The sequence below is a fragment of the Equus przewalskii genome, chromosome 1 (assembly GCF_037783145.1).
Source record: "Equus przewalskii isolate Varuska chromosome 1, EquPr2, whole genome shotgun sequence".
Classification (NCBI taxonomy): domain Eukaryota; kingdom Metazoa; phylum Chordata; class Mammalia; order Perissodactyla; family Equidae; genus Equus; species Equus przewalskii.
Window position 1 is genome coordinate 173,787,856 of NC_091831.1, and position 24,637 is coordinate 173,812,492.

Genomic DNA, 24,637 nt, shown 5'->3' on the forward strand with positions numbered 1-24,637 from the left:
GTCTGGGGAGGAAGACTATGTGTGGGAGGGTATGTGTGGGTGCAAAGTCAGTTGGACTTCCAGGGTACAGAGTCAAGAACTTTGTTTCATATTTGTCCTACTATGTACATATCATGAAGTGAAAGCTGTATAAAGTATACAGGAGAGCTTTAGTAATCACGCATAATATAGTTCCTAAATATATTCAAGGACTGAAAATTACAAAATGTGATTATTCAGGATAAAAATTAATATTCATTTAAACAAATTTATTATCATTTCCACCTAATTATAATTTATTTAGAAAAACATCTATTGATAGCTTGCAGCATAAAGGCAATTTGTTTTTTACAACACGCGTAAAGTATAATTCCTCACTTCAATGGCATGCAATGGTGTAGAGGAGATGAAAAAAACATACATCAGTCGTTATAATAAGGGAGATTCAAAGAAAGTGATGAGGGACTTCAGAGAACTGGTTTGAGTTTGAGGTACCTCGGGACAACATCTTGGAGGAGATAGCATTTAAACCAGGACTTGTAGGACGGACACATATTGGCACGCCACATGGTAATGGGTGGCATTCCAGCTAGGATTGTGTGTTAAAATGATGGAGCAACAATAAAGCAACACTGAGTAATTCAGTTTGGCACAAACACAGGCTACAACATGAGAGGACTGTGTACTAACCTGAGAAGGTCTCAGAGGGCCTGAGCCAGGCTTCGGAGTGTGGACCTCATGTAACGGGGAAGCCCTTTGGAGCAGCGGAGTTGAATGATGGAGTGGGATATGAGGAAGGTAAATCCGATGGCAGGCTGGCGTAGATCACCGGGAAGAGAGAGATGCAGCGTGAAGGGGAAAAGCAGGCTGATGGGATTTCTGTTTGTGGTGGTGGTTTAGGCTGGGGCAGCCTTAAGGGACCTATTGTCCAAAGGAAAGACCAGTGCAGAGAGGACAAATGAAGGTAAAAATGGGACAAAGTCTCAAATTATGGAGGAGAATGTTAAGGACATAAACAGAAGGGTTAGCCATCCCACCCCTGCCCAGCCTGAGACCTGAAATAGAGAAAAAGAAGAAGATGTGTAAAGATGGGGTGAGGGGGTGCAGAGGAAAGCGCTAACATCTGAGAACGAGGATTTCCTGGCATCAGTCTGTATCTCTTAAGTCACCTGCCAAATACAGGAGAAGCCTGAAGAAGACGTTTGAATTCTGACTTGGCTTTCCCCTAAACCTGAAACGTGCAGTCCAAAGTGGCTCAGCCTTAGGAACATAGAAATCTTAATCCGCATAAAACTCCTTAGCTTCTTACCTTTTCAAGGAGGAGGACCTCTTGTTAAAATGAAAAACCTGACTGATCTGCTATGATAACCGTCTCGGTAATTCCGCGGGCCCCGGCTTGGGAAGAACCATCACAGCGGCTGCAGATTTCTACGATCTAGCCCTCCCTCAGTTTCACAGGGATTTTGTGAGGATAAATAAAACAAGATAGTACACGTAAAAATATTTTGTCTATAAAAAGCTGTTATGTGGATATTATAGGCCCATAAAAAAGTGCTTCGTGGATATTACAGCATAGAATAATATGGCATTATTTTGTTTTGTTCTTTTTAATTTATACTTGACGTTCTTACAAAAAGAATGTAAAGCAGTTTTTTTATGGTTTATCATTTTTAAGAGCTTTCTATATATGTTGATGGAGGGAGTAGTGGGAAGCAAAATGCTTTAAACCAAGCTCAGTGCATAGGTAATAATGGCATCTGCCAAACAGACACTCTTAACACTGTCGATGGACCCACAGTCACAGCCCTGCACAGTCAGAGCAGCTGGAGCTGGTCTAGCCAATAAACCACAATTACTGCCCTCTGTGATACTGTAGTGCCAGGAGAACTCACCTATTGAGGTGGGTCACTTAAAGGACATATTCCCACCGAAGGCTTTGTGGAACACGCTCTCTGGCCTCTTTAAGCATCCATCCATCCAGCACCCGCTGGATGAAACTTTATGCCCCCAGTGCTGCCACTTGAAAGAGGAAGAAATCTGGGAATTGGAAAGGGGTCACTTTTTCAAATAGTGAGTCTTACTATCGACTCCCGTCACATCCTCATATCACGTGATAAGTAGCATGCTTGGCAAGAAGAACGAAAGCATGGTTAGCTTAGGGGCGGCGTTTGCCATCCTTGGGCACAATGAAATGCTTTTTTTTTTTTTCCAGAGTTATGGACCATTAAATTTGTTTTCTGGTTCTCAGGACTCTTGAATTATGTTCACTAGTTCTCATAATGACATTAATAAGACTTCCTAAAATCCTGAATGGGTGTGGTCTGAGTGGTTTATGAATGTCATGATAAGGGCATTTCATAGCTTTTCTCCTCAGTCTGCCATAGTGCACCTGATGGGCGCTTACTCTGCTCCAGGTTACTGTAATAAGTCTCTACACTCATTTTCTCATAACGACTTTATATGGCAGTTAACATTCTCGCTTTTAGAGACAAAGCTAAAAGCGCGTAAATTTTTTTCTAAGAAAATAGCTAATAAAAAGTGTGCACAAGTAGAAATTTCTTTATTTCTCAGTAACAGAACTCAGTTCTTGTGCCTCATTCCTGCTGATGACAGAAAACTTAATCTTGCCACATCAAGGTAAGTTCAGTGCTTTCTGGTTTTTCTTAGTGCTTCCTGGTTAACTGGCTACTCTAGGAATCCCTCCGTCTTACTTCTTCTCTTCTCCATAGGAATGATCTAAGTTCGAGAAAGTTTACTTATTGACCTGGCATTAGGGGATAGAAGCCTAGTTCCATTGTCCATGGCCACTAGATCTGTCCACCTGGTTTACAGTGGGACATACACTCTCCAGTGCTTTTGGCTGTCCAAATCTGCGGCTGTAAGGGACAAGTTCCCCTTTGAATTTTGTGTGTTGGGTTCATCCAGGTTATTTAATGTCATGATAACTCCAACCTAAGGTGTCACAAGATCCACAGGCCCACTCTCAGGCCAAAGAAATCTTAGCTTCTCTCTGACACCATTGTGCAAGGCCTCCCTCAGGTCCATCCGCCTATATACCTCCCTTAGATGTTGCAACTCTGCAATATCAGCGCCGTGTTTGACTGTGGTTTCTCAGAGAGGTTTTCAGTTTCCTGGCCCATGCCCTGAGAATAAGGCATCGATTCCCTTTATCCTCATTATCCTCTAATCTGTCCAGTTTCTGTCACATACCCCCCCCTCCCCGCCCAGGGCTCATGTTCAGTGTGAAGGTGAGCAAGTCCTAGTGCCCACTAGGGACACTCACCTATGTTTACCTCTATTGCACTTCTGCATATTTTTTCTCTCTCTTGCTGGTAGAATTCTATCTTATTTTAGGAATTATTATACTTTCTAAATCTATCCACTGAAAAGGCCTAGAAACAATGACCAATTCTAAAGCAATGGATAGAGCCCAGATTGTAGTCTTGAAATATCACCTTCTATTAAAAGAAACCAGGACTTGGAGAAATGGCTAATTCCAGCTCTGGGGTAGGAAAGATCCATAATGAACCTGGAAAATCTTGTAATACCAGATGGCAAGGAAATTATTAAAGGATACTAGGATCACGTCAAAAGGACTCAGGAGCCAAACTAGAAAGCTCCCATTGGCCAAAGAGAGGATAATTTGAGCTTCAATAAAGATATAAATGGCAATTAATTGAAATCCATCTAATATGTTTAATTCTATGAATTTATATTAATAGTAAAAAATATGATGATCATCTTTTGAAGAATATAAGGAAAAATTCTTATTTATAAGACTAGGTAAATATAAGGAAATAAGTATTTATCCTGCCTTTCCTATATGAAATGTATAATTCAATAACCAACTGGTAAATGAGGAGAAGTGTCTCCTTATAAAATTTTCTAGGTAATTAATAAAAAAAAATTTGAATAGCACCACTTTGTAACCCCAGTGAGTTAATCTATCTAAGCTTTGAGCATCAGTCACTGCTAACATTTAAAAAAAAAAAAGGAGAAAAAACAGACGTTATGAGCTGTTCTTGCAAAACATACCGCTACATATCGTCTTGTCAAAGAGACAGTTAATAAGTCTGTTCAAGCCACTGAATCTAAGTACCAACTTTCAGGAAACAGGGGACAGAGAAAAATGTTAAGTTGTACCATGAGATTGAAATCTGCAAAATTGAGGCTGTGGAAAGCTTGACAGGGCAAGCAAACACTCCAAATTCATCAACATAAAACTTGTAAGATAGGGGCTGGCCCCGTGGCCGAGTGGTTGGGTTCGTGCGCTCCGCTGCAGGCGGCCCAGTGTTTCGTTGGTTCGAATCCTGGGTGCGGACATGGCACTGCTCATCAGACCACGCTGAGGCAGCGTCCCACATACCACAGCTACAGGGACCCACAGCGAGGAATATACAACTATGTACCAGGGGGCTTTGGGGAGAAAAAGGAAAAAATAAAATCTTTAAAAAAAAAAAAAACTTGTAAGACAAAGGATGGGATGGAAGGGGAGCATATATATTGATTACAAGAGACTTGAAAATATTAAGTTAAAAAACACGTAGTATGTACATCCAGTATGACACACCCTGATGGAATACCACGCTGTGCAAAGGGAGGTAGGAAGATCACGTGAACTAATGATATGGAGTGATTTTCAAGAGATATTTATAAGTGAAACAAGCAAAGTACAAAAGAGTATCCATAGGATGCCACCTTTCATGAAGAGAGAAGGCAAAATAGGAAAACACTCATGCAGCTCTCATAGTTTTAGAATAATAGCATACAAACATAAATAAAAGCCATAAGGATGAGGGGGACCAAAAATGGGCTGCAAACAAGTTAACTGTGCTCCAGATGAGTAACATGAAAACAGCGAAGGGGTGGAGGGGAAGAATTACCTAAGGAACTTTGGATACAGTATGTTCATTATACTCTAAGGCGAAAGTCCAAAAAGAATTGTACACAGCATTGTACTTTAAACAGTAGATTTTTTTTTCATGAGGATATGGACTAGGAACTCTGAAACAACTTTCCATAAACTCTAAGATTGAATTAATAAGTATAACACACGCACACACACATAAATATACATACATGCCACGTTTTTTATTGTTGGAAAAAGGGGTTACCAATAAGGAAAGGGGGGAAGAATGGAATTAATTCTGGGTATAAACTGAAGTTGTAAATATCAATATGAACTCATGGACTATATAGAAATGGATATAGATGTGTATATGTATTCACTGATATAAAATTTCCTAGCCCTGTCTGTTAAAAAGCCCTAAAAGCAAGGTCATTAAGCACATCTAGCACTCAGATATTGATTTTTAGATACTACTCTCTAATTAAAGCAATCTGGGCTCCTTGGAGAAATGGCTAATGCTAGATACAGCAGGGGCAGCAAATGTACAAGATGAGCCCATACCAAAAAGGAAGGGAGTGCTCAAAAAGTGATGTGGCTATTTCAGAAGGAGATAGGAGATAACCAGAAAGGACCACCATTGGCCAAGTCTGGGACAATTTGGATAGTAAAATCAATGAGCAAATGAACAAATACATGAATGGTTAAATGAATAAATGAAGTTGAAGGAAAGCTCTTCCTTACATAGAAATCCAAATAATAAATGTTGCAGAAATGATGAAAATAGAAAACCATCTTTAGGGGGAAAATCAAGGAAATTTGAATAAGATATGTATATTTGATAATAGGATTATACCAATGGTAATTTCCTGATTTTGATAATAGTACTGTAGTTATGTAAGATGTTTTTATATTTGTAAAATCTTGGTAAAGGGTATTCAGGAATTGTTCTATTTTTGTAACATTTTTGTCAGTTTGAAATGATTTCAAAATGGAAAAATTATAATTAAAAACATTAAAATAAAAAAAGGGGCCGGCCCGGTGGCATAGTGGTTAAGTTCGCACACTCAGCTTTGACAGCTCAGAGTTCATGGTTCAGATCCCAGGTGTGGACCTACTACCTCTCATCAAGCCATGCTGTGGTGGCATCCCACATAAAGTAGAGGAAGATTGGTACAGATGTTAGCTCAGTGACAATCTTCCTCAAGCAAAAAGAGGAAAATTGGCAACAGATGTTAGCTTAGGGCCAATCTTCCTCACACAGAAAAATTAAGAAATAAATAAATAAAAAGAAAGTATAAATTGTGTAAGATTAAAATACAGTGTCAAGGGATGAACACTTGGGTAATACAACCATAAAAAAGCCAGAAAATGATTTCTACAAATATCCAGATGAGGCTACTTTGGGATTGAAGAAGTAGTTGTAATTGGGATGGGACACAAGGAAAGGCTCCTGGAGGGGCTTCTGAAGTTCTGTTTCTTGTCCCTGGGGGGTGATGGTTACAAGGATGTCCCCCTTATAATAATTCACTATGTGCTTGTTCTACGTGACTTTCTGTATCTGCATTTTATTTTATGAAAATAAACAGGGGGCCAGTCCTGTGGCCGAGTGGTTAAGTTCACACATTCTGCTTCGGCGGCCCAGGGTTTCGCTGGTTTGGATCCTGGGCACAGACCTAGCACTGCTCATCAGGCCATGCTGAGGCGGTGTCCCACATAGTACAACCGGCAAGAACTACAACTAGAATCTACAACTATGTACTGGGGGGCTTTGAGGAGAGGAAGAAGAAAAAAAAAAAAGAAAATTGGCAACAGATGTTAGCTTAGGTGCCAATCTTTAAAAAAAGCAAAAAAGCAAACACACAAAAAAAAGACCAGAAAAAATATGCCTTGGCTTTCAAGATTTTCTCTCTGATATGAATATCAAGAACCTATTTTGGAATTGAAAGACAACAATTTGACTCTTCACTCTTAGACTAAACAGCCTCTTTTGAGGATATAAATATCATTGGCTCAGTCAGGGGGGGAGGGGTCCTCCAGGGAAATAGGTAGAAAAGAGAAAATTTCTGTTAACTGCTTAGAATTTCTCCCACCCCAGAGCGCTTAACCACTACAATATGCTTTTCAATGAGGCACACGCCCTGTCACCTCTCCCACCACCATTTACACAGATTTATATTTGTTCTTCCTCATCCTATTTTTAATGAGCTTAAGCAAAAGTGTTTCAGAAGTGGAAGAACAAGACTACAGGGAAATAGTCAAGAGGACATGGCTACAAGGACAATTAATTCAGCACACCTCCCACACTTGCTGAAATAAAACTGTATTTCCACAGCTTGATTAAGCATCCGCTACACTCCAGACACTGCCAGAGACTGGGAACAGAGAGAAGAGAACATTAAACTTTTGTCTTGAGTGTGTTGCATAGAATGGTTTGTAAAATTTGTTTATAATCAGAATCACCTGGGAGAGGTTAAAACCTATCTATAGAGAGAGATTCCACAGCCCAGCCTCCAAAGACTGATTTAGCAGGTCTGGAGATAGGTTTTTAAATATATATTATATTATGTTATATAATATAAATATAATCACTGCAGATGATTTCAATGATAAAGTAGATTCAGGAACCACCGGTGGAGTAAGTTGCCACTAAAGCAAGCCCATGGAAGCAAATTAATTGGTGTTATTTGAGGAGACAATGAGACTGTCACCACTGCTCCCGCTCCTCCTGTTGTCCCATTCCCTGTCTCCACTCCTCAGCCCGGAGGAAGCCTTGAAAAGCAGCAGAATTGCAAGCAGAGGAGCTATGAAAGCCATCCGCCGGGCAGTCACTGGAAGGGGCAGAACAGATTTGGAACTTTCAAAGAGCCAACGAGAATTATCACTGTGTACCTATCTGTAATTGTGTCCTCCAAAACACGTATTTAAGTCCTAATTCCCAGTACCTGTGAATGTGACCTTATCTGGAAATAGGATCGTTGTGGTTGTAATTAAGTTAAAATGAGGTCACACTGAATTAGGGTGGGATCTAAAGCCAGTGACTGGTGTCCTTATAAGAAGAAAAAAATTTGAACACAGACACAAATAAGAGACACACAGAGGTAAGAAGGCCCCATGACAACAGAGGCAGAGATTGGAGTGACACAGCTGCAAGCCAAGAAATGCCAAGGATTGCATTAACCACCAGATGCCAGGAAGAGGGAATGAATGATTCTTTCCTAGAGACTTCAGAGGGATCAAGGCCCTGACAACACCTTGATTTCAGACTTCTAACCTCCAGAACTGCCAGAGAATGAATTTCAGTTGTTTTAAACTACCCAGTCTGTAGTAATTTGTTATAGCAGCCATAACAAACAAATACAGGTGGCAACGACACTGTGGCAAACCAGACTGTACAAAATTACAACGGGAGATTTGGGGAAAGAGATGTCCATATGGGGCTTTGCAAAGATCCAACATATTCCTGGGAATCTGGGAAGGCAGATGCACGTGTAAGGCTGTGCACTTGCCCGGGAAAGATCTAAAAAGGTCCTAATTTCTCCAACTCCGGGAGATGCTGAGGTGCCGTGAAAGCAAGAAGTGAAGCCTAAGGTAGAATTGTAAACTGCCTGAGCAGTGAAGGCCTCCTTCAACACACACAGAGTCCTTCTGATGAGGATTTTTAGGCTGCTTAATTTTAAAATGGCTTATGATGAGGATTCTTTAGGCTGGTTAGTTTTAAAACTACAGATGAGATTCAGGCTCCAAGGAGTGGAATTTGTTTGCCCCTTTGTTGGGAAACATTTACATTTCTAAGGGAAACCTCTATCTGTGAAGATGCCTCCCTCTCTGTGCCAGGAAGAAGGGGGAATGGCCTTATCCCTAGAAGCTCTTAATGGGGAAGGCAAGAACTTAAGTTGGTTGCTGTCTGGCAATCTCATGTAACTGGTTTAGGGTGGTGGCTTCTGACCTTTACTTAATCCGATTTGATTCTTGTCTAAAAGTCATGGGATCACCCAACAACCAGACCCCACCTGCACTGATAGCATTTTAACTTTTTTTCATGTTCTTTCCTTTGTCTTGTAAAGAGATGATTCACATACCTATGCCTTAAATTTAGCCCTAACCCTCAACTCGGGGCAGCAGCAGGAGCTCTGACTGCCCGTGGGTCCTGTCCCCATGCACCAGCTCTGCCTGCCCATGGGCTCTGTCCCCATGCCAGCGGGGGGAGCAGAAGCGGCGGCAGCAGAAGCTCTGACTGCCCATGGGTCCTGTCCCCACGCCAGCGGGGGCAGCAGAAGCGGCAGCAGCAGGAGCTCTGACTGCCCGTGGGTCCTGTCCCCACGCACCAGCTCTGCCTGCCCATGGGTCCTGTCCCCATGCCAGCGGGGGCAACAGAAGCGGCAGCAGCGGAAGCTCTGACTGCCCATGGGTCCTGTCCCCATGCTACACTATTCTCTAAATAAAAGAGCACTACTGCCAGATCTTGAGAGTCTAAGAAATCTTTCTTTCGACTCCTCGGCTCACCGACCCCACATCACTTCCACAAAGGGTGGGAGATCTATTGCTCCAATCAATTATATAAACCTCTGTGTAATCAGCAGCTGACCACTAAGCCACCTGAGCAGAGTTGGAGTTTGTTCAGTGGTCACACATGACAGGGAAGACAGACTTGTCAGATATATCAAGCAAAAAGCAACCATAAGACAGCTGAAGTTGTGGTACTAATATCATGCAAAATAGACTTCAAAACAAAATGATTACTAGAGATGAGGAGGGACATTTTATAGTGATGAAAGAGCCCATACATCAGGAGATATAATAATTGTAAATGTAGGGGAGGAAGACATTTCCTCTTCCCAAATGTGGGTTCGTCTGGCCAGAGAACGAATTAAATTCACATGAGACAGAATAGCAAGAGAAAATTAAACAAAGCTTTATGAGGAACCATGGCCCAGGGCCTTTCTTCCTGAAGGAAGAAAGGGCACCGAAGAGGGGTGCACAGAGTGGTTATATACCCCCAAACAGGGTGTTTCACATGTGATTGACATGTCCCTCCCACAATAGTCACAAGATTGCCCTGTCGATACAGCACTTGATGGACACAGCAGGTAGTGGTCTGCTATCTCGGTGGGCGTAGCAGGAGACAAGTCGATTGTCTGGAGCTGGGCGGTCACAGGTGAGCGCAGCAATCAGTTCCTAGCCTAAGGAAAGATGCTTAATCCTTAAAGAAATGCCAACGTTGGGAGGGGGAGGGAAGTCAGTTACAGGAGGTTACCAGAGAAGCACAATAAAATGCGTATTTTAAGTCCTTGCCTTTGGTATTGATTAAGAGTTTCTAGAGAGAAAAGGTCATCTCCTTTCTTCTTCCTGGTACAGAGAGGGAGGCACCTTTTACAGATATTTACCGTACAAATGTAAATGTGTCCTAACGAAGGGCAAGTTCCATTCCTCAGAGCCTCCTTCCCTATCCCAGTTTGTCAAAAGCAATCAGCCTCAAATAATCCTGATGCCAAAGAGACGTATCTTGGGGTGGCCAATTTCAGGTCCCTACCAAACATATATGCACCTATCAACAGAGCTCCAAAATACATTTTTAAAAACCTGGCAGAACTGAAGGTAGAAACAGATCATTCAACAATAAAAGTTAGAGACTTCAGCAGCCCTCTTCAATAATGTCTAGAACAATAAGGAAAAGACTGAACTGAAATAAAAGACTTGAAAATCTCTATAAACAAACTAGCCTTAACAGACTTCTATTGCACACTCTACCTAATAACAGCAGGATACACAATCTTCCTAAGCACCTGTGAAACAACTCCAGGATAGAAGATATGCTAGGCTGCAGGAGAGACCGTAAAACAAGACTCCACAAGTTTAAAAGAGTTGAAACCATACAAAGTATGTTCTCTAACCACAATTGAATCGAATTAAAAATTAAAAACAGAAGGAATTTAGGGAAGTTTGCAAATATGTGGAAATTAAGCAACACCATCCTAAATTACCAATGTATTAAAAAAAATCACAAGGGAAATTAGAAAATACTGAGAGGAATGAAAATGAAAATACAACATGCCCCAACTTATTGGATGCCACTAAAGCAGTCTTGGAGGGAAATTTATAGCTGTAAATGCCTATATTAAAAAAGAAAGATCACAAATCAATAATCTAACTTTCCACCCCAAACAATTAGAAAAAGAGTACACCCAAAATAAGGATAAGGATGGAAACAATAAAGATTAGATGAGAAATAAATGACGCAGAGAATAGAAATGCAATAGGGAAAAACTGATGAATCCAAAAGTTAGTTCTTTGAAAAGATCAACAAAATTGGCAGAACCTTTGGTTAGACTGGCTCCATCCCCAAAAGAGGAAATACTTAAATGACTGAAATTAGAAATGAAACAGAAGACATCACTACCAACCTTTTGGAAATGAAGAAGAATTATATGGGGATACTATGAATAACTGTACGCCAACAAATTGGATAACCTAGAAGTAATCACTAAAGTATTTAGGGGTGGTGGGGCATTAGGCTGGCTATTTGCTCTTAAACAATTCAGGAACACAAAGTTATTTTTACTTTGCAACTTGTGCATACATGAAATTGTTTCAGGAAAAGAAAAGAAAAAGAATGACACCATGTCAGGCTACTATTCACAGCAAGGCTTAATATTGTAAGAAAGAAGGAATCTCAAAGTTCGAACGATAATGGTTTGCTTCTAACCAAGGGCAAAATTCATTAAAGTACAGGTCTCAACATGTGTGCGCACACACGCACAAATGTCTGAATTTGTGATTTCAGATGCAGAACAATTTCAGAATCATCTGGAAGGCGAAGGTGCGGCTGTTGGCACGGATGGCTGAAATGAAGCGGAGGTCATCCAAAGTAAGGAAGTCAAAGAGGTGGAATGCCCAGGCACTGGAAGAATCATCCATGAGGACTTTGAGACTGTGTAAGATAATGGCAGGTCTTAGGCTGGAGAGAAAGACATAAATTCGGTTCCAAGTCTTCCTTGTAAGGAAATGACTCCACAGGCAGCTATGAGATGAGTGTGGGGGTAGAAGCTTTTAGGTAAGAAAGGAATGAACATCAAAGAGGTTGGAGAAGTAATGAAGAAGTGATAGTAGAGAAGTAGTACAGAGAAGGAACTCTGACTCTAGCCTTAGGTAGCTCTTAAGAGACCATCCTTAGCTGGCCTGATTCTGCCATGGCTTCAAAATTTTATGGAAGACTTCATAGCCAGAAATCAAAGGAAATTACATGAAGCTTGTTCTGCAATTGCTGTCTGTCAGGAAATCAAATTTGAAAACAAACTGTTTTCTGTAATTCTTTCCTGATCTACTTAGAAGGGGAAATAATAGGGGATAATGTTAGAGTAATTAAGCTGACAGCTTATTCTTTACATAGGGCATATGGACCCCAAGATTTGTAACGCCACCAGGGGCATGTTGCGTAACGAGTTAATGATGCATTCTCTGTTGTGTTGTAAGAATGATACAAGGGTGCCCTACTTTAAGACAAAGCATGTGTACACACACACACAGATATAGATGATTCTCTCTCTATATATAATTCTAGCTATAGATAATTTACAGATGAGGCTATTTTTCAAGTTACAAAAAAAGTACCATATATGCTATTCAAATAGTTACCTTCTTTACTGAGAGGTCATGTAGTAAAGAGGAAAGATAAACCACCACAACTGAGGTGAACTGAGACACACTGACAATCGGGGACATTGAGTAAACCATTTACTCACCTGATTTTAGTTTTACTTGTGAAATGATTTTATTTAAATTCCTTTGAATGTTGTTAACTCTAATAATTCATTTGTGATTTTATTTAAATGTAACTATTTAGACATATACTTAGTATATGAAGTAAGTTACCTATTACTTTATTCCTTTAATGTTGCAATACCATTCATATACCATATATATGTATTTTATACATTGCACACTCAAGAACATCAAAATGGTTCTATGAAAATATAGTGTAAATTTTCTCCTGTTTTCATTCTTCCTGGTTACCAAGCTTGTTTCTCTATCTTTCTCCATGCACCAACTCTCTCACACTTAAACTCCTAGCAGACTAATAAAAGTAGGATATTTTCTAGGGGTCTCAATTCCACTAGACAGTGATTATTATTATGTCATCTTTTTTTAGAGGAATGCTTCATTTAGATTACTTTCTAATACCCTGGGTCATAACAAGATATTTGTATTTACCACTTATTTCTTGTGCTATTAATTCTTATGGGAAGCTGTTTACCATGCCTTTGTCCATGCAGACTATTGTTAAGTTGTTATCATTCCAAGATGGGCATGTATGGTCACTGCATGCACTTTTATTAACAGGAGAAGGAAATGGTTTGGAATTCAAGATTTTCCTTGGATTAAACAGTGCACAAGAACTTAGCAACTTTGGAGGAAATCCAGTTACATTTGCTTTAATGCACCCAGAAGATCTCAAATCAATATGTAGTATTAACGTTTTAATTGAAAATTAACATCGCCATAATTAGAAATGAGGATCAGCATCCTGATGTTTCAGAGAGGTCTCTTTCATTGGAGAGGTCATTGCACTGGGGAGCACAAATGTTGGAAGAGGAAAACAAATCATCGGTCCCCTTGAGCAAGGACGCACAGAAAACCCTTGAACTGATGGTCAACTATAACCTGCTTCTAGAGCCAGCAACTCTGGCAACACGACAGTTTTGGTTTACAACAGAACAGACAAGTAGCAGTGATTTTGAAAGCAGAGTATAAGGAACCAAGGAAAAAGTTAATAGTTCTTAAAGATCTCCTCCTTATTACCAGATTTAAAGATCTCCCCCTCAATCTAAAAGCAGGATGCCCTCTTGTTGCTATTCCCAGCATGCCCCTCAGCTGTTCTTCCTAAATTACTCCTCCAAGAAACCAATGATATCCGAGTCTGGGTTTTGAACAATCCTTTATTTTTTGCCTGGGAATTTCAAACCGATATACTCCCAGTCTGAACAATCTGCACAGAAGGTTTCCTTCCCACTTTGGTAAAAAATAAAATTTTAAAAATCGTATTCGGTTTCCTATTTGCTTCCAGTGTCTTAAAAAGTTCAACCACTTTGCCAACTCCCCCAGAATAAACACAAGAAAATACCTCTCCCCCGTGGGATCCCGGCCCTCAGTACCACCCTAAGGCACTTGCACCTCTTCCATCTTCAGGGAAGGCGTGGCTAGTTTAGATTTAGCTCCTCAGCCCAGTAGAGGGAATTTAGGGGAAGGGGAATTTCTGCAGTAATCGTCAGTCCCACAAATAAGTTCCTCTTTTCCCTTTTCTCTGAAAGTGAAAAACTCTGCTCACAAGAAGTGCTCCTTGTCCCTTTTCCCTACGTATCACTGGAGCCAAGAGAAGACTCCGTCAGCGAGGCGCGCTCCGCTCTGTCCCGCAGACCACGGTCCCCGACCTTCACCCCGTTGTCTGTGCAATGGGCAGAAGTGGAGCGCAGAGCAGCGGCCTCAGCATCACTCTCCACGCCCGGTGGGGCCAAACGGCCCTTTCTCGGCCGGGAGGAAGGGCTCTTGTGGAAGCAGAGTTTGAAAAGCCCCAGCATTGTCATGGTCAAGATCACCAACACTACCACCGCTATGCTCACAAGTAAGAAGACCACGGTGGAGGAGGAGTCGAAAGGCTGGGAAGGCTGGGGAATGGCAGAGGAAGAGGTGGAATTAAACTTGGGCATTACGCTTCCCGAAGAGGTTATGGCGGCCTTTGACTTGACTTGGGGGGACGTTTGAAGGGTAGATAGCGTGCTCTGTGCTCCCCACCGAGGAATCTCGGGAATAGATGTTGCTGAACCGCCTCGTCCAGGGGTATGGGGTACCTCTGCTGGATTCTCATGGACCCTGGGTGACCACGTTCTCTTCGGCACGGGGCTAGCTGCAGTGGCCGGCGGGTGACTGGTGGGCACCTCGGTCCCCCCAGAGGCCGGCTGTCCTTCCCCACTGGTTACACAAGAGCGTCCGTCTTTCCCCAGCACGAAGCCCGGAGCACACTCGCAGGCGAAGCCTCCCGAGTCGTCGAGGCAGTTAGGAAGCTCCGCGCATTTGCCAGCACGGAGGTACCTCCCAGGGCAGGGACAGAGCACGGCCCCGGAGGGTATCCCGTCCCAGCGCGCGCCGACCTCGTCCGCGATGCAGGTGGCGGTGACGGAGAGCTGCCCGGGGCAGAGCGCACTCACCTTGGTGCCGGGGGGACTGAAGTCCAGCGCGGCGCTGTGCAGCTGGAAGGGCGCGCGGTAGCTCAAGTCAGAGGCGGCCCCGGGGCGCGGCGCGGGGCACAAGCCCTCAAACTGGTACTTGCACAGGTAGCCGTTGGCGCGCGTGTGGCATCGCATCTCCTTCCAGCCCGCGGGCTCGACTCCCCCGGCGGCCTGGAGTCCCGCGCAACTCCGAGCGGTGCAGGAGCGTTGGGGCTCCTCCACCCATGGCAGCGTGTCGCTTTCGGACTCACCGACGTCGGGGGACAACCAGGAGAAACCTCGCAACGGCTTGCTCTCCAGGGTGCAGCGGGATCGCCCGCGCTCCAGCGCCACCCAGAAGAGAAGGTCTTTGGAGCCCCCTCCGGGCCCCGGGCCCGCGCGCAGGAGCGCGAGCACCGCGCGGAGTTCGGTGCCCCCGCGCACCGTGCTGAGCGCCCCGCCGCGCAGGCTGCAGGCCTCCTCGGCCGCCAGCCGCTTGATGGTGGCGTGGTGCAGGCTATAGCAGGCCCCTGAGGCCACGCAGCCCGCGCGGTCAGCGGTGGGGTGCTCGCCGCGGCCCGGCCGGGGCCAGAACGCCTGCCAGAGGAGGCACAGGGCGAGCGCCGGCCTCATCCTGGAGTCCCGCGCGCAAGGCCGCTCCCAACTTGGATCTGTCCCGCCGAGGGCGCGAGCTGTCCCGAGAGCGCGGTCACCGCCCCTACAGCTGGCTCTCCCCCTCCCCGCCCCTCTCCAGCCCGGCCCCTCGACCTCCCGGAATCCCCACCAAGGTCCTGGCGGCAAACGGCTTCCTTAGGCCGCGACAGGAAGCGCGTCCGGAGCTCCGCCAGGCCCCTGCAGCCCGGATTGGTTCTGGGGTCAGGGACACGGCGGGCGCCGGGCCCGGGGAAGCAGTCGAAGGCCCTGCTCGGAGCAGGAGAGAAGGCAGAAAGTCGCCCCCGGGAAGAGTGCATCGTTTCCCCGCTTAGGGGGTTCCAGGACCTCGGATCCCCAAACCCGCGGCGGGCGCACAGGGACCGGAGGATCGCGGAGGGGAGCTGGCCGCCGGCCCACACCGTCCTCGTGCAGTGGCCGGAGCGGGTCTGCCTCACGACGGGGCGGACGCCTCCGGCCTCCCAGCGGCCTGGGACTGCGGGGAACAGCTCCTGAGAACAGAAGCTTCTCCCTTCGCCCCAGGGGAGCACCGGTTCATCGGCCGAAGCCTCACTTCTCTCCTCTGTCAAAGGAGAGTCCAGCGTGCTAATTGCTAATCAAAGGACGCGGAGTTTCTCGTGGATGTCTTAAATGGAAAATCCTGCTTCTTCTTCAGCGCTTGCCTTAAAGGTTTATTTTTGGGGCCTCCCGGCACAGCGGTTAAGTTCTCGTGCTCTGCTTCCGCCTGGGCTTCAATGGTTCAGATCCCAGGCATGGACCTATGCACCAATCATCAAACCATGCAATGGCAGCATCCCACATGCAAAATAGAGGAAGATGGGCACAGATGTTAGCTCAGGGGACAATCTTCCTCTGCAAAAAAATAAAAATAAAAAGTTTATTTTTCGCTTCCATTTGTTTCTCTGAAATGGCCTGATTGGCTCATTCAGGAAAGGAAATGTATTTCTAGGCCTAAATGAAAAATAATGACTGTAGATCTTAACTGATAGCTTGGTGGGTTTCCTTACCACTATATTGGTTCATAACTTCTTCTAGCTTATAGGTTATAGATAAATGAACTCATGGCCTTATTAATGTTTGAGAACTACCCCATGGGTGATTTTATCCTTGAACTATTTTAATATCATTTTCTCCTTTGATTAAGTGCCAATATTTGTAGCAGTAAGTTGTAAAAGTCTCCTTTAAGGGATACTAAGTTCAATATCCTTAGGAAATTAAAATATTTATTACATTATAATGCATATTGTATAAGGTAAAAAAAACACAACTTAAAAGATGGGTGAGCCTGTTTCTTCAGAGTGCCAACTGATGTTTGATGTTTTGTTTTAATAAAAACACTTCCACTCAGTTGGAAGTGGGGAGAAATTAAAGATGAGTAAAGGAAGGAAAAGTTCGACACTGCCCTGTCTATGAAAGGATTTTCTTTTTAGCAACACATACAATTCCACATAATTTTAGGAAATAGATTATCTATCTTAGCTCACAGCTGCTAAATATTGCAATCAGAAATACATGAAGAGTTTCACCTAAGTCCTCTTAACTGTGCCTGATGCTTTTGAATATCTATAATCAGAATGAAGCTTGCCCTTCCATGAATAATGCACACCACAGTTGTAACTCATGGTGTTGTACCGGATGGGGCTGTTCAGGTTCAGGAGGGGGGCTAAGGAGGGAGGTTCCAAGACCACATCTTACACTCTCACCTCAGTTTTACCACTGCTGTCACTCTTCTTCTCCTCTTGGAGATTCCAAGTATCTTCACAAAGGACTGTGAACACCATGAGGCAGGGGCACACATACCTTGCTTTGGCTGACTGTGGAGTTTTGCAGCGGAATTTCTCTCCTACCCTTGCTGTTCCCCAATTTAAAGGACATTCATTAGTCCTTCATTTCAGATGTCCGAGAATCACCTTAAACATGACTTTGCATTTAAATTAACTTAATGTCTTATGAGAAAGAAACATGAAAATCTAGAAATCCAGTTGAAAGATTTTAAAAATACTTAATCACTTGGGCCAGCTCTGTGTACCTTTGCAATCTAATGACTGTGTGTTTGTAAATGTGCCCATGCAACACTGCTGTTTTAACGTTTTACAAACCTAAGTAGTCAATGGAAATCTCTTAGATATGTTTAAAATCAGTAGGGAATGAGGGGAGGTTTCTAGTGCAAGAAAAAATGAATGACTGGAAAGCTTGTAGTAAATATTTTATGACCTCACCCCTTGGCGTTTTGCCTGGAGAGGCAGGATATTAGAAGAGAACACAGTGGCCACAATGACGTCGTGTCACAGTCCTGGCCATGCCTGCAGTGATGGGAAAGAAGAGTCAGAAAAAAAATCAGCTTCAAGTAAGACATATATCATTTTGTAATTGCTTTGTGTTGATCTACATACACTAACATATTTTGAAGTGTATAGTATACTTGAAAAAACTAAAAACGACTAATTTTTTATTTTTAAACAGTATTAATTAAGAGCATAATAAGATACCGTTTTACCTCCATTGGATTCCAAATATTTAAAATTCCTATAACACCAAGCGTGGATCCGCAGGCTCTTTTATATGTGATAGATGAGAGCAACAACTTTAGAAAAGCTTGCCATTTTTTTCCTAAAATCAAAGATTTATGTACTCTATACACTGGTCCTTCCGTGCCCAGGTGTATATTCGAGAGAAACTCTTGCACATGTACAAGAAAAGATATGTAAAAGGAAGATGTTTATAGCAGTACTGTTCATATTAACAAAAAACAGAATGAACCAAATGGCCAGCAACAGAGAGTACATAAATAAACTACGGTACATTCACTCCCTGAATATTGTATAGCAAGTAAAATGAACGCAGTATAGCCACAAGTAACACTATGAATTAATCTTATCAATACAACGTTAGGTGACAAACGTTCCAAAAGATTATACAGAGCCTGACATTCCTTTCGTAAAAACTTTTAAAAATTACTAAGTATATATTTGTGTACTTTTCAGGAAAAAAATGGTTACAATACAAGATAAAAGGAACAATAAGATTCTGAGTGATGGAACATATTAAGAACGTGTTTCTGGGTGACAGATCCTTTGGGTGGAAGGGAGAAGGCGGTTGGCCTGGTGGGCAGACAGGAGATTTGATGTGGCCTGTGGTTAGAGTCTCAGCTTTCTCTTTGGATAGTAGCTTTGTAGGTGATTATTTCAGTATTAAAAATAAATAATTAAATAATTAACAAAGTAAATAAGAGCTCTACACGTGGACATATGATGAGAGAATGACATGAACCAAAAATTACAATTAATCTGACTGAGCAGCTGAGTTCCAAAATGTAAAATAAAAATAAAATCAAGACGTTAGGGGGCCGGCCCTGTGGCGCAGCAGCTAAGTGCGCACGTTCAGCTTCTCAACGGCCCGGGGTTCGCCAGTTTGGATCCCAGGAGCAGACATGGTGCTGCTTGGCACGCCATGCTGTGGTAGGCATCCCACATGTAAAGTAGAGGAAGATGGGCACAGATGTTAGCTCAGGGCCAGTCTTCCTCAGCAAAAAGAGTGGGATTGGCAACAGATGTTAGCTCAGGGCTAATCTTCCTCAAAAAAAAAAAAATGTTAGTTACATTTTCAAAAACCTTTGTCAATAAATTTTCCTTTGATCCATATGTTCTTTTGCAGGTAACACATTTCTAAATTTAAGCCAATTATTAATCTGAAGAAGCATAATAAATAAAATACTTTCCCTATGTTTCTAGACTTTTCAGACAATCTGTGTATTCGTAAGAATCATGTAAGATATTAATTTGTTCATTTATTTATACAAGGGCATCCAAAGAACCATAGAGAACATATCAGGAAAGTGAGTTTAATCCAACATTTTCAATTGAAATATTAATTTAAAATATCAGAAACAAAGATGGAGAAAGACAAAATTTCACTAATCACATTCCAAGTGATCTCATAAATTTATAAAGTTGTTGATCTTCACTGAATAAATTCTATTATTGTTGAAAGAAAACACCTGGGTCTTAGCATATTTCTGAGTTCACTTAAGATACATGAAAATACTTCAGAGGAAATTGAATAGAAGACAATATTCCATTAGGAGAACATAGCATTCAGAAACTGATCTAAGCTAGAGACTAAGAATTGTGAAGATTCATAGCCTTTTACAACTATATCGGATCCTAACTAAATGATCAATGATGAATGTCTTTATACTTTTAACTGACAGCATTTTAAATTCTATTTCTCAAGTGTCCATGGGGCGCTTAATGAGTGATAAAATCTGGTAACTTTATTTGCTGAAAACACAACTTCTAAATTCTCATTATGTACAAGTCCTAATCAGGATATATGGTCTGACTCCTAATCCAACAGATAATATAGGCTCATAACCTAAAAAATTCATATACACCCGAAAAGATAAAGACTTCTTTCAGGTGGCGTTGTATTTAAGCCATCTGCACACGTTTACGTACAGTCAGTCACTTCAGAAATGTATGTCACAATTAGAGTCCTCTTCTGCTTTAGTGAACAGCATGACTAGGTACAGAAATAAGAAACTTTAAAAAACATTAAACTTTCAGCTCCGTCATACAAACTGCTCTCTAAACAGAGGCAGGGCTGACCATATTCCTGGGTACAAGGAAGGTAATAGAAAAAATTATTCTCTGCTGGCCATTATGGAATCTGCCCACTTCCCCATTGCCAAGTCTATAGTCAAGAAATAATGAAGGAATGACTCACGCACGTAAAAGCCTTGTTACAATCCAAATGCCTAACAAGTTCTAAAGTATAAATGTTTATCCTGCTACTCAGGTATTTTTTCAAAATTGCCTACAGAGCTGGTTTATGAGCCACGCTTGAAAGTCAGTCTTGTTAAAGTCATAGTTACACACACGCACGTGCGCACACGTGCACACACACACACACACACACATACCCCTCAAGTCCATAAATCTTGAAGTTCTTCAGGCCCTAGCCATGGCTCCTCTTTTCTTCCCACTGAATAGCCTTTCCCTCGTGTAATCTCATCTCGTCTCATCCCACGGTCTTGGATAGCATCTCTATGCCAGTGATGCCCAAACTTACTGCCACACTCCATTCTTTTTGACTGAGCTCTAAATTCATGTGTCCACCATCTACTTAATATTCCCACTTGGATGTCTCATAGGTATTTCAAATTCTCATTTCCTAGACAGAACTTTGGTTCTTCCCTCTTGAGCCAGCTTCTCATCTTGCCTTTGTCATTTTAGTAAACAGCACATCTATCTTCCAAGATGCTCACCTCCAGCTCCCTCACCTCTTGTACTGGTCAGGTTTTTTCAGGTGTAATTGACAGAAATCCAACTCAAACCAGCTACATGCAAAGGAATTATATGATTCATTTAATGGGAAAAATTCTGGGGTAGTTCCAATAGTCAAATGGAGTACTGCCAAACCACAGCAGCCAGGAGATTCTATCACACCAAGATATGTCTCAATCTCTTTCCCCTTCTCTTCTCTCCAAGGCTGCATCCTCTACTGTTTCCTTTGCCTTTCTCCAAATGACCTTGAACAAGACCACTGACAGTTCTCATGTCAGACCTTTATAACCTTCTACTAAAGAAGGAAAGTCTTCTCCTCTATCTCCATTAGGAAAATCCCAGGAAAGGATACTGATTGATCCAGCTTCAGTAATTTGCAAGTCCTTGGCTCAATCACTGTAGCCAAAAATATAGGACCCAGTGACCAGTGATTTCCTTGAGAGGGCGGAGTCTGTACCAGAAGGATATGTAAAGAATATTCAATTCTATGTCTACAGTATAATTTGAATAGATTCAATTTTATGTCTCCATTTTTGATCATCCTAGTCAACCCTATTATATGTCTTCTCACTGGTCTGCCTGCATCATTCTGATCCCCATGGAATCTACTCTTCAGAGTCATCAGGATGATCTTTAAGAATCTTAGTCTCATTATGCCTCTCTTCTGTGTAAATCCCTTTAATGACTTTGGATTGCTCCTAAAATAAAGCTCAAAATCCTTACTGAGACCTACGAGGCCCTGGCTCCTATTCCCCTTTCCAATTTTACCTTCTTGTCCCTCTGGTGTGAGTTCAATTGCCAGCACCTCAGTGAGCTCTTTCAAGGTAATCCAATCTCCATTACCCCACCGAGCAACCCTATACCCCTAGTCTCTTCTTTGATATTTAGTCTATGGCTCTTTCTATGATATCAACCTATTGTTTTCTTCATAGCCATCATTACTCTCCAACATTACCTTGTTCATTTATTTGTTTTTTGCCTGTCTCCCACTCAATATAAGCTCCATAAAAAGAGTACTTGTCACAAATGTATAAATGAATGTATGAATGAATCTTCCACCATTCTCCCCCTTGTTCATTATGCTCCAGCGACAGTGACCTGTTCTCTCTTCCTCCAAAACACCTACAGAATTCTTACATGATTTCTCTTTACCTAAACCATTCCTGTCTGTCAGATTTTTTTAAATTACATTTTAGGAAAACGTGAAGTGTAATGTACATATAGAAAAGTGCCTCCAACAGTTACGTACAGTCTTCTAAACGACCCTGAAGCCATCATCCAAACCAAGAAACAGAATAGGGCCAGCTTATGGTTACAGCTTCTTTGGGAAATTTCCTTCCTGCTCTGCTCAACCTCAAGGCTACTTGTCTTGATTAGGAGAGGTTTACCCTCCTTTCTGGTTTACCCTGACATTGAGGATGTAGCTCAGCTGATTGGTAGGAGGGTCTCCTTGGGTGGGGCTGGGTTTCGACACTTGTTCCTCTCTCCCCTTGAGGTCCTGAAAACAAATTCAAGATCATCAGGATTGGTGGCAAATTTCCAAGGGCAAAAGTGCCTCAGTGCTCACCTTAGGGTTCTCTGTTCTTTCTTCCCCATAGATTTCAACCTGCTTGTGTGTGTGCATGTATGTGTGCACGCACATATATACATGCATGTGTACATGTGTTTGTATATTTCATCACTGTTCGTTGTCCTCTCCGAGAGGGTTGGTTTCTTAACTTGGGTTCCCTCAAAAGCATACTCTGAGACAAGGATTTGGGAGCAAGTAATTTATTTGGATGTGAGACCAGAGTCATTGGCAAGGAGTAGGATGTGATACAGGGAAGAGGGGAAAGTCAAAGTTATATAAGAATTACAGCTATGGGCATCTAGGGCCCAGTCCTGCTGGGAACCCTCTGACAGACTATAAAACCCAACTAAGTGTGTCCCACTGAGGAGCGGTAAAGCTGGGGTATTTATTTACACACTCCTGTCTCCCAAGCAAGAAGCTGCAGGGCGTTTGGTCTTAGGCTCTTCTAGCAATCTCTGGGCACAGGTCAAGCACACTCTGGTGTCTGAAGAACATCTTCAGGCAGAAGGACACCAAAGGTGTGTGTAGCATTCACTAGAGTTGGTCTCAATAACTCAGCCAGCCATATTCCCACCATCCTTCAGCTGTTACCTTAAATGTCCCCTCTCCTAGCCCTGAGCTATAGATCGGGTTCCCTACTTTATTTGATCTCATGGATTCTTGGACTTTATTCTTCATAGCACTTATCACAAATGTGAGTATATAGTTATTTGTGTGATTTAATGTCCGTGTCCTCTACCACCTTGCTACTCAAATGCCAGCAACGTTGGCATTAAAAGGGAGTATATTAGAAATGCAGAATTATCACAGAGACACTGAATCAGCATTTGCATACTAACGAGATCCCCAGGCGATTTGTATGCACATGAAAGTTTGAGAAGCTCTGCTCCACTAGACTGTGTTTTCTTGGGGGCAGTGGCTGTGTCTCTCTTCTTCACTATTTATCCTGGGTCTCTAGTGATGTAGCTGGTATATAGTAAGCACTCAAGAAATAATACTTCACTGAACACACACACGCCAATGCACACCTGTGTAGGCGTGCACACACATAGTACACACAAATATGATAAAGCACCAGTGATTTAGTAAAAATGCTGTATGTTAGTAATTGAACACATGGAATTTTCTAGCTTTTTGTCAAAAATCAGATTATCTTCCCACGGAGCCAGCAGTTCAGGGACCACTGGCTAGCGTGTCTCCTAGCAAATTGATCTGAAGTATGTGATAGTTTAGAAACTGTTGTTAAGACATTCTAATAACAACAAAGTAGGCAGCATTTTTATTTAGGTTTCTGGACAGCTCACCGTGGCGCCTGACCCAGCGCGAGTTTCACGCTGTGGTTCGGGCTTGGAGGATTTGTGTGGTAAGTGTGCTTGATCATCAGGGCAGGCATGCCTTGAGATGAAAGTGGGCCTTTTCCACTGTTGCCTGTAGAATTTCCACTTCACAGAGCTGGAAGAGGGAGGAAAAAAGTCACAACTACTTACATTCAAATGCTATTAGGAGTATCTGTTATCAGTTTGTAAGAACTAGGGATAATCAGCAGTTATCTTAGCATTTACCTTGTAGGGGGCAGTGGGAACCCTGAAATTATTATTAGCCAGACTGAATATCTGGCCCATTTTAAGGCCTATGTATCTGATAAATTCACATCCCCCTGCACAAGAGACTTGACATTGGCTGTTCCAGAGATGTGATTTATTCTTACTATAATATGGCATTTCAAATACATTCAGAAGATTTTTGTTTAATGGCTGTAAAAATACTCCTCTATTTTCCAATACATATCTTTGTAAGGTTTTTTCCCCCAGTATTTCAATGAAAATAACATATTGCAACAGTTTGAATGTAGAAGCAGATAGGAGAATCCAGCTGTATTCTATTGTCAGACGTTATAATTTCATTCTTCTCACTATTTTTTTTAAATTTTGGAAAATATAGGTTTTTAAATTGAACTCTGTGAAATGTGTCAATATGTAATGAGTTTAATATTTTAAAATAATAAGTAAAATGTTTTAATTTCTAATATGGTAAATATTGATAGATATAACCCATATAAACAAAAGGACCTTCAGATTTAGCA

General features: G+C 42.3%; 1 protein-coding gene across 4 annotated transcripts in view; it reads right to left on the reverse strand.

The window, feature by feature from the left end:
• Positions 1 to 13,743: 13,743 nt before the first annotated feature.
• The window catches only part of CLEC14A (C-type lectin domain containing 14A), a 30,076-nt gene continuing 19,182 nt past the window's right edge, over positions 13,744 to 24,637 (reverse strand). For 2 of the 4 annotated variants that reach the window (XM_070629349.1, XM_070629338.1), the window contains 3 exons: positions 23,859 to 24,006; positions 17,919 to 18,002; positions 13,744 to 16,551 (listed from right to left, as the gene is read on the reverse strand). In XM_070629349.1, coding sequence (XP_070485450.1) covers positions 14,176 to 15,660 — 1,485 coding nt within the window. In that variant the 5' untranslated portion in view covers positions 15,661 to 16,551; positions 17,919 to 18,002; positions 23,859 to 24,006 and the 3' untranslated portion in view covers positions 13,744 to 14,175. Of the gene's footprint in view, positions 16,552 to 17,402; positions 17,852 to 17,918; positions 18,003 to 23,810; positions 24,007 to 24,637 lie in introns of those variants that run through there. The other 2 variants (XM_008521249.2, XR_011542502.1) reach the window with 2 other exon arrangements.